We start from the raw sequence: 14387 nt of genomic DNA on the forward strand, positions 1-14387 counted from the left end.
TTTCTTATACACATTAACATGAGCATTTAAAGTAACCCACTATGTACCCTAGCAAATGTCTTCCCCAACAAGTCAGCTTTTCCTTTATCAGTTACGGCCATTTTTATACCCATAACCAAAACTGGAATTAGAGTGGACTTGCTTCCTCTAGTCATCTTCTTCAACATAGATCATACATCCCCCAGTTCAGTACCTGCCTATTGTAAAGCAGAACTGTTTCCATGCATTTCTCTTGACAGACTTAATGATCCTACGTACTAAAGCATTCTTCCTTTAGAAATCAAGTAGATTCTTAGGAGTCATATTCCTCTGCAACACTCTAAGCCATATTTCTTTTTCGAATAGCCACAGTGCATTCTTCAGTCCTCCATGGGACCACCTTCCTTTTCTCACCCACTTCACTTACTGGTACATATAAATTCACAGCACTCAAAATCAGTGAGGTCACAGAGGCAGCACATACAGTACATCAACCGGCCTCTCTAAAGACAACTCTCCAACAGACTTTAAGCAATGATCACCAAACTTTTCCCAGTCTGATTTATGAAAGCCCCATCTTCTGAATGGTACCCTGTCTGGAATAGCAACGTTCATGGTACACGAAATCGGGAATTACATTTACAATTACATTCATTCATTTACAATTACATTCACACATTGATGCTGGTAAATGGCTTGAGTGAACACTCTTAATTAATCCACCATATTTGACTATATTTTATTTTTTATATATTTTTTATTTAACCTTTATTTAACCAGGTAGGCTTGTTGAGAACAAGTTCTCATTACAACTGCGACCTGGCCAAGATAAAGCAAAGCAATTACAATATCACAAGATAGAACATTATTATTCAGTCACTGAACAGAATTTGAAGCAATTGATTAAAAAATGCATTGGGCGTTGTACTTTACAATCAACGCCTCTAGGTGGAGTGGTGATTTGTTCACCGATTTGATACTATCCGAACCGCTCGTTGTTCAGTTTTTAACGGCGGCTCCAATTTTCTCCCTCTCCAGTTGAAGCCTCATCTGCCCATACCACTTTAAATGTAGGACCAGGACAAGATGGCGGGTACGTAGCCTTTATTTACATTAGCTTCAGGAAAATGCGTTATTAACACTTTTTTTCCGTCCCATATTTTAAAAGTTTCGAGTGAAAGTACAATTAAGCTATCGATTGAGTATCCTTTCATTCCGTTTTTGGTTGTTTTTACAGATATATCTTTGCTCAAAGAGGATTCACAGGAGGAGTTGGACGGATGTAAGTTTTCCCCTCTGTTTTCAGTGTGGAACTCTTACTGCTAGGGGTACTAACTAGCTTGCTACATAATTGCCCTGTCGGCAATGGAGTTCATGGGTGGGTCGTCTGAGTGGGCCTTGGGTATACGGGTTGGACTGTCACCTTTCTTAGCAATTTACAGAACTGTTCTTCGATGTGTAAAGAGGTATATTCACATCATACATTTAAATGCTTTCAAAAGTCGTTTTGGAACAGCTAACGCTATGTCACGCGCACGCTGAAGTTAGGTCATAAACTAACCAGCCAGCTAGCAAGCTAATTGGCTAGTTAGCTAGCCGTTTGAGAGATGCTATCTAGCTCAGGTAAAGCAGATTAACAGTAATACACGTTTCGATTCACTGCTTTGTATTCAATTTGATTTTGAACATCTCGCACTCTAGGTTCCGTGCACGATAACTAGCTACCTCAGCGAAGGGAGGTTGTTGATTTATTTTCAAAGACTAGCGTACATATATGAAATTCGCTCAGGGCCATTTGACTCTAGTCACTCAACCTGAACCTCTCTGATGTGGAATGTTAATGGGTTTGGATTATTTGGTTTGCTAGCCAAACTAAATTAGTATGAAAACATAACTAGCCAACTAGCTATATTGAACTAAAATTATAAATGCAACAATTAACTATTTTACAGAGTTACAGTTCATATAAAGAAATCAGTCAATTTAAAGAAATCACTAGGCCCTAATCTATGGATTTCACATGACTGGGCAGGGGTGCAGCCATGGGAGCCAGGCCATCCAATCAGAATTAGTTTATCCCCACAAAAGGGCTTTATTGCAGACAGAAATACTCCTGTTTCATTAGCTGTCCAGGTGGCTGGTCTATGAGGATCCCGGAGGGAAAGAAGCCGTATGTGAAGGTCCTGGGCTGGCGTAGTTATGCCGGTTGAACATACTACAAAAATTACGTTGGTGGCGGTTTATATGGTAGATAAATTAACATTAAATTTTTTGGCAAAAGTTCTGGTGGACATTCTTGCAGTCAGTGTGCCAATTGCTTGCTCCCTCAATTTGAGACATCTGTTGTATTGTGTTTTGTGACAACTGGCCTTTTATTGTCCCCAGCACTAGGTGCGCCTGTCTAATGATCATGTTGTTTAATCCGCTTCTTGATAATGCCACACCCGTCAGGTATTATGTTGGAGAAATGCTCACTAACAGAGAAGTAAACAAATTTGTGCACAACAGTTGAGAGAAATAAGCGTTTTGTGCGTATGGAACATTTCTGTGATCCTTTATTTCAGCTCATAAAACATGGGACCAGCACTTTACATGTTTTTTTTTTTTCTCAATATATATTGGCAAAAGTGGGACATTGACGCACCCAGCCGGGCCATATATTTTATTTTTGTAATTTTTACCCCTTTTTCTCCCAAATTTTGTGATATCCAATTGGTAGTTGGTCTTGTCCCATTGCTGCTACTCCCGTACGAACTCGGGAGAGTCAATGGTCGCGAGCCATGCGTGCTCCGAAACACAACCACAACCAAGCCTTCTTCTTGACACACTGCTCGCTTAACCTGGAAACCAGCCGCACCAATGTGTTGGGGGAAACACCGCACAGCTGGTGACCGAAGTCAGCGTGCATGCGCCCGCCAGCAGTGCCATATTGCAGTAACTAGACACTGTTACAGTACAAGCTAGTTGTTTATGTTGCAAGAGGGTGGATTGCTTTGTTTCAATAGTGCATCATGCAACATACCCATACCATTGTGAAAACAGTCAAAATGCAATACGTCCACCTACATATAACTACCTTCCTTCCACAGATCCACACCTGCTTTTAAGCTATGTGCATTTTGTCATTTTTAGATGCGTTCATTGTAGGCCTATTTCATATGTTTTCTTCTCACCAAATCTGTCATTTTCACTGTGCCCTTTTTTTGTGTTGGATTCTTTTAACTACTGCTGATATGCTAATGGTTTTAGCATTGGTGCCAAGCTTCTGCCACTACTGCATGTCATGTTATTTTATTCACTGTTCCTCATCACTGTCACTCACCGGCCTGTCTGGGTGGTGGTGGGTGCCTCTCATGAACAATATTTCCAATGTCTTTAATAGTTGGTGTGGATGACTACAGCTCAGAGTCTGACATCATTATTATACCTTCAGCCTTGGACTTTGTATCGCAAGATGAGATGCTGACTCCTCTTGGAAGATTGGATAAATACGTGGCTAGCGAAAACATTTTTAACAGGTAGCTATCCAATGGAACATTATTAGAACATACACTTTTGAAGACTTTTTACATTTATTCTGGATAATAGTAAAATGGTTTATTTTTATGCCTGCTTGTTATTGTGTGAATTCCAGACAAATGGTGGCGCGAAGTTTGTTGGACACACTTAAAGCTGTAAATGAGGATGAGCGTGACTGTATCACTGTCTTGGAGAGAGTGGGCCGACTGGCCGATGACTCAGGTAAGACCCCATTGCTGAATGAGACGTGTCTGTTTTCATATTTAACAGCTCACTGAATTGAAAACGCCAAACCTGTGTCTGTCGTGTGTCTGCATGCTCTGGACATGCCCCTATTTCTGTGTCATTAAGTAGCCAGCCTGTTCTCCTTAGCTGGTCACCAGTGCAGAGAGAGGCCTATAAATGTTTGATGGAGCGGTGTATTTAACTGACTGTTTACTGCACCTGGCTGCCATTTCAAACGGGTGAAATGCATTCGGGCCTTACTTTTACAGCCGGTCCCTGTTCAACCCCCCCCTTGGCCCTAACCCTTCGATGTTTGTAGATCTGTAAGGTGGAGGCATGCTAAGCAATCTAGTGGAAGGTGCACCACTGCTTCTACCTATCCAGGCCGTTCACATCGGCCAAGTTTCACATTTTGATGTCATGTGCACAAGTACAGTGAAATGCCTTTCTTGCAAGCTCTAAATCCAACACTGTAATCAATGTAGTACTAAAAATAACACAAGGTAGAACAAAAATGAGAAAGTAAGTAAACTATATACAGGATCAGTTCCAATACCATATTTATACTGAACAAAAATATAAACGCAACAATTTCAACGATTTTACTGAGTTACAGTTCATATGAAGAAACCAGTCAATTGAAATAATTAAATTCATTAGGTCCTAATCATCTATTGATTTCACATGACTGGGAATACAGATATGCATCTGCCTCACAATGGGCCTCAGGATCTGGTCACAGTATTTCTGTGCATTCAAATCCATAAAATGCAATTGTTTGTTGTCCGTAGCTTATGCCTGCCCATACCATAAACCTACCGCCACCATGGGACACTCTGTTCACAACATTGACACCAGCAGTGGTTTTCGGTTGTGAGGCCAGTTAGACATACTGCCAAATTCTCAAAAATTACGTTGGAGGCAGTTTATGGTAGAGAAATGGACGTTCCTGCAGTCAGCATGCCAATTTGTACGCTCCCTCAATACTTGAGACATCTGTGGCATTTTTGTGACACAACTGCACATTTTTAGTGGCCTTTCATTGTCCCCAGCACAAGGTGCATCTGTGTAATGATCATGCTGTTGAATCTGTTAGGTGGATGGATTATTTTGGCAAAGAAGAAATGCTCTAACAGGGATGTAAACACATTTCTGCATAACATTTGAGAGAAGCTTTTTGTGCGTATGGAACATTTCTGTGATCTTTTATTTCAGCTCATGAAACATGGGACAAATACTTTACGTAGTCTGTGTAGCCATTTTGTTAGCTATTTGTCAGTCTTATGGCTTGGGGATAGAAGCTGTTCAGGAGCCTGTTGGAGTCAGACATCGAAGTGTTAGGGCCATGGGGAAGTGGTAGGGATTGGGTGTTATTAGCTGTGATAACTCAGGTTTTTTTGTACATTCCCTGAATGTAGGCTAGTGGACTAGCAGTGTCCTTGTAAGCGCAGGGCATGATAGCGTAATGCAGTAGCCAATCAATCAAATTTATATATTAAGCCCTTCTTACATCAGCTGATGTCACAAAGTGCTGTACAGAAACCCAGCCTAAAACCCCAAACAGCAAGCAATGCAGGTGTAGAAGCACAGTGGCTAGGGGAAACTCCCTAGAAAGGCCAGAACCTAGGAAGAAACCTAGAGAGGAACAAGGCTATGAGGGGTGGCCAGTCCTCTTCTGGCTGTGCCGGGTGGAGATTATAACAGAACAGAAGCCCTGCTTAATGGTGCATGCATACATTAGAGCAGCAACCAAGGCCCTCAACCCTGGAGTACACTGACCAGAGGGGACCTTAGTCAGTCAGTCAGTGGACATGTTTTAAAACAACGTCATCATGACTATCGTTTAATAATAATGTACATATAAAATAAAATAAAGTGTTTCCCCTAGTGTTTCAGGTGGGTGGGTGTGCTTTTGGGCAAGCCTGGGAAATATTCTACTCAAATCAAATTTATTTTAATAGCCCTTCTTACATCAGCTGATATCTCAAAGTGCTGTACAGAAACCCAGCCTAAACCCACTCTATTTATTAGTGGGGATTGATGTATTTCATTCAAATGTAGGCCTACCTAAATTCACATCAGAAGTTAAGAAAATGTAACTATTTCTGCAGACAATCTCTCTGTCAGGACAAATTATATCCTCCCTATGGACAGAGGGGGATATCATTATATTTGTCCAGAGAGATTGGGTCCCCAAAGGCCTTTTTTAAATGACCAAAGGATCTGGTTTCATCATCCAGCCAGGGTTCACTCATTGTTGAGCACTTGTGCTGCTGTCTGATGAAACCAGATTATTTTGTTTTTAAAAGGCCTTTGATCTTCAGACTTCATTGGGCCCTTTTCTACTGTTTATAAAATATATATATATATTTTTTAAATGGATGACCTTTCTCTTTCAGAGCCCACTGTAAGAGCAGAGCTAATGGAGCAAGTTCCTCACATCGCCATTTTCTGTCAAGAGAACAGACCTTCCATTCCGTTTGCCTTCTCTAAATACTTGCTACCGATCGTCGTGAGATACCTGGCTGACCAGAACAACCAGGTAAAGGAGGCGTGTGACAATTCATTACATTATCCCTCTGTGTTTATCATAAACTTAGCAAAAACAGAAACGTCCCTTTTTCAGGACCCTGTCTTTTAAAGATAATTCGTAAAAATCTTCACAGATCTTCATTGTAAAGGTTTTAAACACTTTGGTTCAATGAACCATAAACAATTAATGAACATGCACCTGTGGAACGGTCGTTAAGACACTAACCGCTTACAGACGATAGGCAATTAAGGTCACAGTTATGAAAGCTTAGGACACTAAAGAGGCCTTTCTACTGACTCTGGAAAAACACCAAAAGAAAGATGCCCAGGATCCCTGCTCATCTGCATGAACATGCCTTAGGCATGCTGCAAGGACGCATGAGGACTGCAGATGTGGCCAGGGCAATAAATTGCAATGTTGGTACTGTGAGACGCCTAAGACAGCGCTACAGGGAGACAGGACGGACAGCTGATCGTCCTTGCAGTGGCAGACCACGTGTAACAACCTCTGCACAGGATCGGTACATCTGAACATCACACCTGCGGGACAGGTACAGGATGGCAACAACAACTGCCCGAGTTACACCAGGAACGCACAATCCCTCCATCAGTGCTCAGACTGTCCGCAATAGGCTGAGAGAGGCTGGACTGAGGGCTTGTAGGCCTGTTGTAAGGCAGGTCCTCACCAGACATCACCGGCAACAACGTCGCCTAGGGGCACAAACCCACCGTCGCTGGACCAGACAGGACTGGCAAAAAGTGCTCTCCACTGACGAGTCTCGGTTTTGTCTCACCAGGGGTGATGGTCGGATTCGTGTTTATCGTCAAAGGAATGCGCTTTACACCGAGGCCTGTACTCTGGAGCGGAATCGATTTGGAGGTGGAGGGTCTGTCATGGTCTGGGGCGGTGTGTCACCGCATCGTCGGACTGAGCTTGTTGTCATTGCAGGCAATCTCAACGCTGTGCATTACAGGGAAGACATCCTCTTCCCTCATGTGGTACGCTTCCTGCAGGCTCATCCCGACATGACCCACCAGCCATACTGCTCGTTCTGTGTGCGATTTCCTGCAAGACAGAAATGTCAGTGTTCTGCCATGGCCAGGGAAGAGCCCGGATCTCAATCCCATTGAGCACGTCTGGGACCTGTTGGATCGGAGGGTGAGGACTAGGGCCATTCACCCCCCAGAAATGTCCGGGAACTTGCAGGTTTCTTGGTGGAAGAGTGGGGTAACATCTCACAGCAAGAACTGGCAAATCTGGTGCAGTCCATGAGGAGGAGATTCACTGCAGTACTTAATGCAGCTGATGGCCACACCAGATACTGACTCTTACTTTTGATTTTGACCCCCCCCCCCCCCCTCCCTTTGTTCAGGGACACATTATTCCATTTGTTAGTCACATGTCTGTGGAATTTGTTCAGTTTCTGTCTCAGTTGTTTAATCTTATGTTCATACAAATATTTACACATGTTAAGTTATCTGAAAATAAACGCAGTTAAGTGAGAGGACGTTTCTTTTTTTGCTGAGTTTACCTGTTCAACTTTTCAGATGCCTGTATATGGCCATTGACACGTTAAATGTACACCTATTTAACTTTTTTGAATGGTGAATTAAGCTGTGAAAAGAAACATTTCATTGCAAATCTAATATTTTACTAATGTTATTAATAACTTCTATATAGTGATTGTGATGTCTCCCCAGGTCAGAAAAACCAGCCAGGCAGCCCTGCTGGTGCTGCTGGAGCAGGAGCTGATTGAGAGGGGGGACATTGAGACCCTGGTGTGCCCTGTCCTGGTGGACCTGACCGCCCCCGACAGCAATGACGACGTCAAGACAGAAGCCATGGCCGTGAGTCACGTGGCACCCTATTCCCTATATAGTGCACTACTTAAGTATTTTTTTATGGGTTCTGGTCGAAAGTAGTGCACTACATAGGGAATTGTTTATTTTTTTTCAGAAGTACGAGTGTGAGGAAATGTAGTATGGAGCAGTTTTTTCGTAACATGATGCTCACACCACATTGTTATATTACCAAGCAATCAGTGTGCCACTTTAAGATATGCTACTTTAAAACATTAGCATTTTATGTCATGAGGTTGACCCCTTTGTTTTATCTGGCTTGCTATTTACAATAGATGTGATATACAGAGGTAGGCTGCAGCCAGCATACAAATTCATGTTTGTCCTTCTGCAGATAGTGCAAGGCAAGAGTATTTCAAAGCTGTCCATAGGACACAGGTAGTGTTTTTGATATGGCCTAACCTCATGCGGTGTGAGGATGCTGACAGACTTGATTTTTTTCTCTGCATATGTGTCTGTAGATCATCTGTAAGATGGCCCCCATGGTGGGCAAGGACATCACCGAGCGCCTCTTCCTGCCCCGCTTCTGTGAGATGTGTTGCGACTGCAGGATGTTCCACGTACGCAAGGTCAGTAGAGTCTAGGGTTGTGTTCATTCGCCACCAAATGGATGAAAACGGACTGAAACACGAGGGACTACCTGAAATTGTTATCTGTTACAATTTTTTACGCTTTCTGTTGTGTGCCGTAATGAACACAACCCTGGATTAGACCACTCCCAGGCAGTGGTTGTCCCACTGTCTATTGGTCTTTTCAGCTTTTTTGTTTAATGTATTGTTACATCTGCGTGGGCTTTAAGTCAATGTTTTAGATGTTTGTTTTTCTGTGTGTTTTATGGCAGGTTTGTGCAGCAAACTTTGGCGACATTTGCAGTGTTGTCGGAGGAGATGCGACAGAGGAACTCCTGGTACATGTTGACCTCTTTTGGTTTCATTCTCAGCCAACTGACTTGTTAGCCTTGTCACACCAGGGTTTACTCTCATGAGTAATCTGACAGCCAGAAGCTACTATTGCTCCTAATGTCATTCCCAACTGCCACTATTGTCAGTATTTCTCTGCACTCTGTGTATTGTTCTCTGTTGCAACTGTATTGTGGCATTGAGATTGTAACGGGTGACACATTGACTCTCTCTCTCTGTCTCTGTCTCTCTGTGTGTGTGTGCGACAAGGAAAGGGCATTTCAAGCTCTGACTAACTGAAACTTATTTTTTTTCTGCCTTCCCTTTCTCTCCCACCTCTCTCCTTTCCTGTCCAGCTGCCCCGCTTTTTCCAGCTCTGCTCGGACAACGTGTGGGGGGTGAGGAAGGCCTGTGCTGAGTGCTTCATGACCGTTTCCTCATCCACCTCGCAGGAAGTGCGCAGGACCAAGCTCTCCTCGCTCTTCATCAGCCTCATCAGTGACCCCTCCCGTTGGGTGAGCACTCAACAGAAAGGGGGATTTCTGCCATTTGGCAACCCACAACATTTAAGTCATACAACCTGAGGGGTATCCTACGAAGCAATCTAGATTTACTCTGGGTTTTCAAAAGCTAACCAGCTTGTTAGCTTGACATTCCAGTTCAGGTTTCATCCGTACTATGAAGTTGGATATTGCTCGTCCAGCCTGCCGTTTCACTCTAGCAGGCTTGTAACTGTGCATGCATGTTGCACGTGGCTAGTCGAACACTGAACTCTTCATTGAGACAATGCTGAACATCAATCTATGGGCGAGTCAGTGCCACATTTTAATTTGTGCTGAAATGAAAGAAAAGTTAAATTGCAAATTCATCAGGCTATGGTGTGAAATAGGCTTGTTGAAGTGCCGACTTTGGTGTGCTTAATGCACAACCACCTTTTCCCTTATTCCTATCGATAAAATTATTGAATTCCTTTAAGGTCTTACTGTGCATGAAGTTTAAAAGGCGTTCTGTCATCACTAAATCTGTAATGTGATTTTAACTTCAGTATTTTTTAACACACAAAAAACCCTTTTTGATTTAATGAAATATTTAATCAGTCTTCCTCAAATGAAGGGGATGATAATGCAGTCTTTGCAAGAGGGAGGGAATCTGATTTCATTGGTCCTCAACTCATGGCTCAGTCATTTCATTCAGGCTAAGTGGAGTTAGCCTTCCCCGGAGCATGTTAGTTCTGAAGAATTTGTTGCCATAGAAATTTACCTGACTAAAAAGTCAGCCACTTTCGTATGACCTGTTACCATGTGTTGAACACAGATTTGACCAAAGTTACCTCGCTAACTCCTCAACCTGCTTCGTAGGATACCCCTCCGTTGGTAAATACTTTTAGCATAGGCATTAAACATTGACCTGGGGCTAGAATGCCATTGTTCATGCTGCAAGTAAAGCACTTTTTAGAGAAAATGTGTTTTACTGCAAGGCCTGGTGGTAGTAGGGATTATTTAACAATAGTTAGCCCAGTTTTCCCACCATTATGGAAAATTGACAGGGAGTTTAATTTTATTTTTTTAAGCACGGCTGACATGCCACTTAGGACATGTCATGACATGCTTTTCTCTGCCTCCTTATTTGAACGCACAGCTTGGCTACTTACTTCTCTACAAGAGTGTCTGCTAAATGAGTGGAAGTAATTGTCGTACTCATTTGTTCCTGGACCTCTTGTCTCTTACTGTGTGTGTCTCTCAGGTGCGTCAGGCTGCCTTCCAGTCGCTGGGCCAGTTCATCTCCACGTTCGCCAGCCCCAACAGTGTGGGCCAGTACTTCAGAGAGGGGGAGGTGGGCGAGTGCTACTGTGTCCACCCACAGAACAGGTGCAGCTATTGTTGGTCTTTTGAGCAGGCATCTAAAAGGGAATTTACATGAATGGCTGGATCCTTTCATTCTGAAGAAAATCCACCAAGCTTGAGATTTGAACTGCTTTGTTTGTAACTAGCTTCCTCTCTCTCCCCCAGTACTGAAGAGAAACCACGGAACCCAGACTCTACAGACCCCTCCCTAAGGGCTAACACAGAGAATTACTCTCAGAGGCAGGGGGAGGACTTGCCTGCATGCACAAATGGCAACCAAGAGGAGGGTTGTCCACAGCAGGACTGCATTTCGACAGGCGACCTGGGGGAGGGGGTGTTGTGCCGGACAGAGGAGGTAGAAGGAGTGGATGTGGCAGAGGAAGGGGGTGGGGAGCAGGCGGCGGAGGCCTTGATGGACGCCTCGGACGGTGGACCGTGCTGCGAGGATGCCGACATAGTTCCAGAGTGCCTCTGTGGCGAGAAGCGCAAGAAGGAGCCTTCCTCGCTAACCCCCGACTCCTCCGACACAGCAGGTGCTCGGGAGGAGGAGGAAGCCCCTTCAGGGGATACTGAGAATGAGCCACAGCCACCTGAGAAGCACACAACCTCTAATGAGAAGGATGACTCACCAGTAGACATATCTGAGCCCTCATCCTTGTCTGAGCCAGTAGAGGAATCCCCCTCTGTCAGTCCTCAGGACAATATCCCCGAGCAGGAGCTCTACAACTCCTTCCACTTCTGGAGGATGCCCATCGCTGAGATGGACCTGGACATGGAGCTGCTCCAGCATGGGGAAAGCGGCCAGCAGGAGTCCCCCAGTTATGGCTCCTCCAGTCAGGGCAAGACTAAGGCCTCGGCACCCGTCCTGGACCGGAAACAGCTGGAAGAGCTGATTGAAAACCTGGAGCCTCATATTGATGACCCTGACGTGAAAGGTGAGCTTTGTGTGTCTATGAAGCTTCAGCTTTACTTCACAATTAGAGGTTTACACTACAGCTGGGGTCAAGATAAGCTGCTTACTAAAACACCATATACTTTAACTTGAGGTGGTTATTTTGGTCACTTGAAATACGTGGGGTTGTGTCCATTCAGAGACAGTGGCTATTAGTGTGTTGTAGGCTGTATGTAATTCTGCTAGGAAGAAGTTGTCATGGCGTGTGAATTCCCTTGGGCAATAAAGTGTCAACCTGTCTTTTCCAAGCTAACCCCAGCAATGTTTCACATGTAGTTTTGGGTGGTAGAGCTCAGAGGCTAGCGCTATAGGCCAACGCTTTGAGAGGTTAGACCTCGAGTCCAGTCAACTGTGTTATCGGTGGAAGGAAACCCTTGATGTCGCTTTGGCATGTGAGGTTAGCACTGAGGTTAGCAGCCTGCTGGCGCCTGGCTATTCTACACAATACAAACGGGAGGATATTTTTGGGACTGAGAGGCAGTAAATAGAAAAATTGTGAGAGGTGTACCAGTATATTGATGTCATGAATCACACAATGAAACTAAGGGTGTTGTCAAAGGTTACCAAAAAGCACTGGAAAGAAGCTTCAAACTAAAGCTGTTTTATGACAAACAGCTTTTCCTGCAATCCTCTTGTATTTGTGAGCCTACTTGTGCTGCCTGTAGATGCAATCCATCATACTGCATGGAAAAACTCAACTCATAGGCCAGGCCTATACTACAGATCACTACTGTGTGGGAAATATCATTATAGCAGTTCAATTCCAGTGGAGTCTCTCCTGAGATTTTCCGTTTCTAAAATGGGGCACACATGACTTTAAATATCCACATGATCTCGCACTAGTGGCATGTAAGAAATGCATTGGCTTGATGAACAATGCATATTCAACTTGGTTGTGTTAGGGTTGGGCGGGATCCAGTTTTTCATACGGTTTCTGTACCATACTGGGGGTGTACGGTATTACCAAATGTGCGCACAAGGGGCGCTATTTCAACTACATAGCTGGAGCACAGAGCTGGATATAATTTGACACATCTTAGATTTCTTATAGTTCTACTTAATGTATAGTTATAAGCAGTGGCGTAGCAAGCACCTCCACAGCCCCTGCGAGGCGGGATTGCTCCCAACCCCAAAAAACATGCACGCATACAGTACCAGTCAAAAGTTTGGACACAGCTACTCGTTCAAGGGTTTTCCTTTTTTACTATTTTCTACATTGTAGAATAGTAGTGAAGACATCAAAACTATGAAATAACACATGGAATCATGTAGTAACCAAAAAAGTGGTAAACAAATGAATATATTCGTCAAAGAGGCACATTGATGACAGCTTTGCACACTCTTGGCATTCTCTCACGAGGACCTCCACAGGAAAGATCCAGAGTTACCTCTGCTGCGGAGGATAAGTTCTTTAGTTACCTTGGATTGCAGCCCAAATAAATGCTTCAGAGTTCAAGTAATAGACACATCTCAACATAAACTGTTCAGAGGAGACTGTGTGAATCAGGGCTTCATGGTCCAATTGCTGCAAAGAAACCACTACTAAAGGACACCAATAAGAAGAGACTTGCTTGGACCAAGAAACACAAGCAATGGACATCTGTCCTTGTTCCAAATTTGAGATTTTTGGTTCCAACCACCGTGTCATTGCGAGACGCAGAGTAGGTAAACGGATGATCTCCGCATGTGTGGTTCCCACCGTGAAGCATGGAGGAGAAGGTGTGGTGGTGCTTTACTAGTGCCACGGTCTGTGATTTATTTACTTGGAAGAATCTCAAATATATTTTGATTTTTGTTTACTACATGATTCCATATTTGTTATTTCATAGTTTTGATGTCTTTAATATTATGCTACAATGTAGAAAATAGTATAAATACAGAACAACTGTTGAATGGGTAGGTGTACAAACTTTTGACTGGTACTGTATATATCTATACAGTGCCTTCGGAAAGTATTCAGAACCCTATACTTTTTCCACATTTTGTTACGTTACAGCCTTATTCTAAAATGTATTCAATTGATTAAAAACGATCTAGTAGAGTATGCAGTGATAAGTTTAAATAATTTGCCCATAATAAGAGCATCTAAACTAAAGGCTTTACGGAAGTGGCCGCTGCGTTCATATACAGTCGTGGCCTAAAGTTTTGAGAATGACACAAATATTAATTTTCAAAGTCTGCTGCCTCAGTTTGTATGATGGCAATTTGCATATACTCCAGAATGTTATGAAGAGTGATCAGATGAATTGCAATTAATTGCAAAGTTGCTCTTTGCCATGCAAATGAACTGAATCCCCCAAAAACATTTCCACTGCATTTCAGCCCTGCCACAAAAGGACCATCCGGAAAAAAGCTTGTCCGGAGAAGACAAGGTGAGCGCTACCATCAGTCCTGTGTCATGCCAACAGTAAAGCATCCTGACACCATTCATGTGTGGGGTTGCTTCTCAGCCAAGGGAGTGGGCTCACTCACAGTTTTGCCTAAGAACACAGTCATGAATAAAGAATGGTACCAACACATCCTCCGAGAGCAACTTCTCCCAACCATCCAGGAACAGTTTGGTGACGAACAATGCCT

At 43.5% G+C, this 14387-nt stretch overlaps 1 protein-coding gene across 3 annotated transcripts in view; it reads left to right on the forward strand.

The window, feature by feature from the left end:
• The first annotated feature begins 1008 nt into the window (after positions 1-1008).
• The window catches only part of LOC120051034 (serine/threonine-protein phosphatase 4 regulatory subunit 1-like), a 28143-nt gene continuing 14764 nt past the window's right edge, over positions 1009-14387 (forward strand). The window contains exons 1-11 of one of the 3 annotated variants that reach the window (XM_038997640.1): positions 1009-1072; positions 1217-1261; positions 3362-3497; positions 3614-3720; positions 6123-6265; positions 7957-8103; positions 8577-8684; positions 8957-9022; positions 9371-9529; positions 10758-10882; positions 11024-11793. In XM_038997640.1, the coding sequence (XP_038853568.1) occupies positions 1066-1072; positions 1217-1261; positions 3362-3497; positions 3614-3720; positions 6123-6265; positions 7957-8103; positions 8577-8684; positions 8957-9022; positions 9371-9529; positions 10758-10882; positions 11024-11793 (1813 nt within the window). In that variant the 5' untranslated portion in view covers positions 1009-1065. Of the gene's footprint in view, positions 1073-1216; positions 1262-3361; positions 3498-3613; positions 3721-6122; positions 6266-7936; positions 8104-8576; positions 8685-8956; positions 9023-9370; positions 9530-10757; positions 10883-11023; positions 11794-14387 lie in introns of those variants that run through there. The other 2 variants (XM_038997641.1, XM_038997642.1) reach the window with 2 other exon arrangements.

Source organism: Salvelinus namaycush, chromosome 7 (assembly GCF_016432855.1).
Source record: "Salvelinus namaycush isolate Seneca chromosome 7, SaNama_1.0, whole genome shotgun sequence".
NCBI classification, from domain to species: Eukaryota; Metazoa; Chordata; class Actinopteri; order Salmoniformes; family Salmonidae; genus Salvelinus; species Salvelinus namaycush.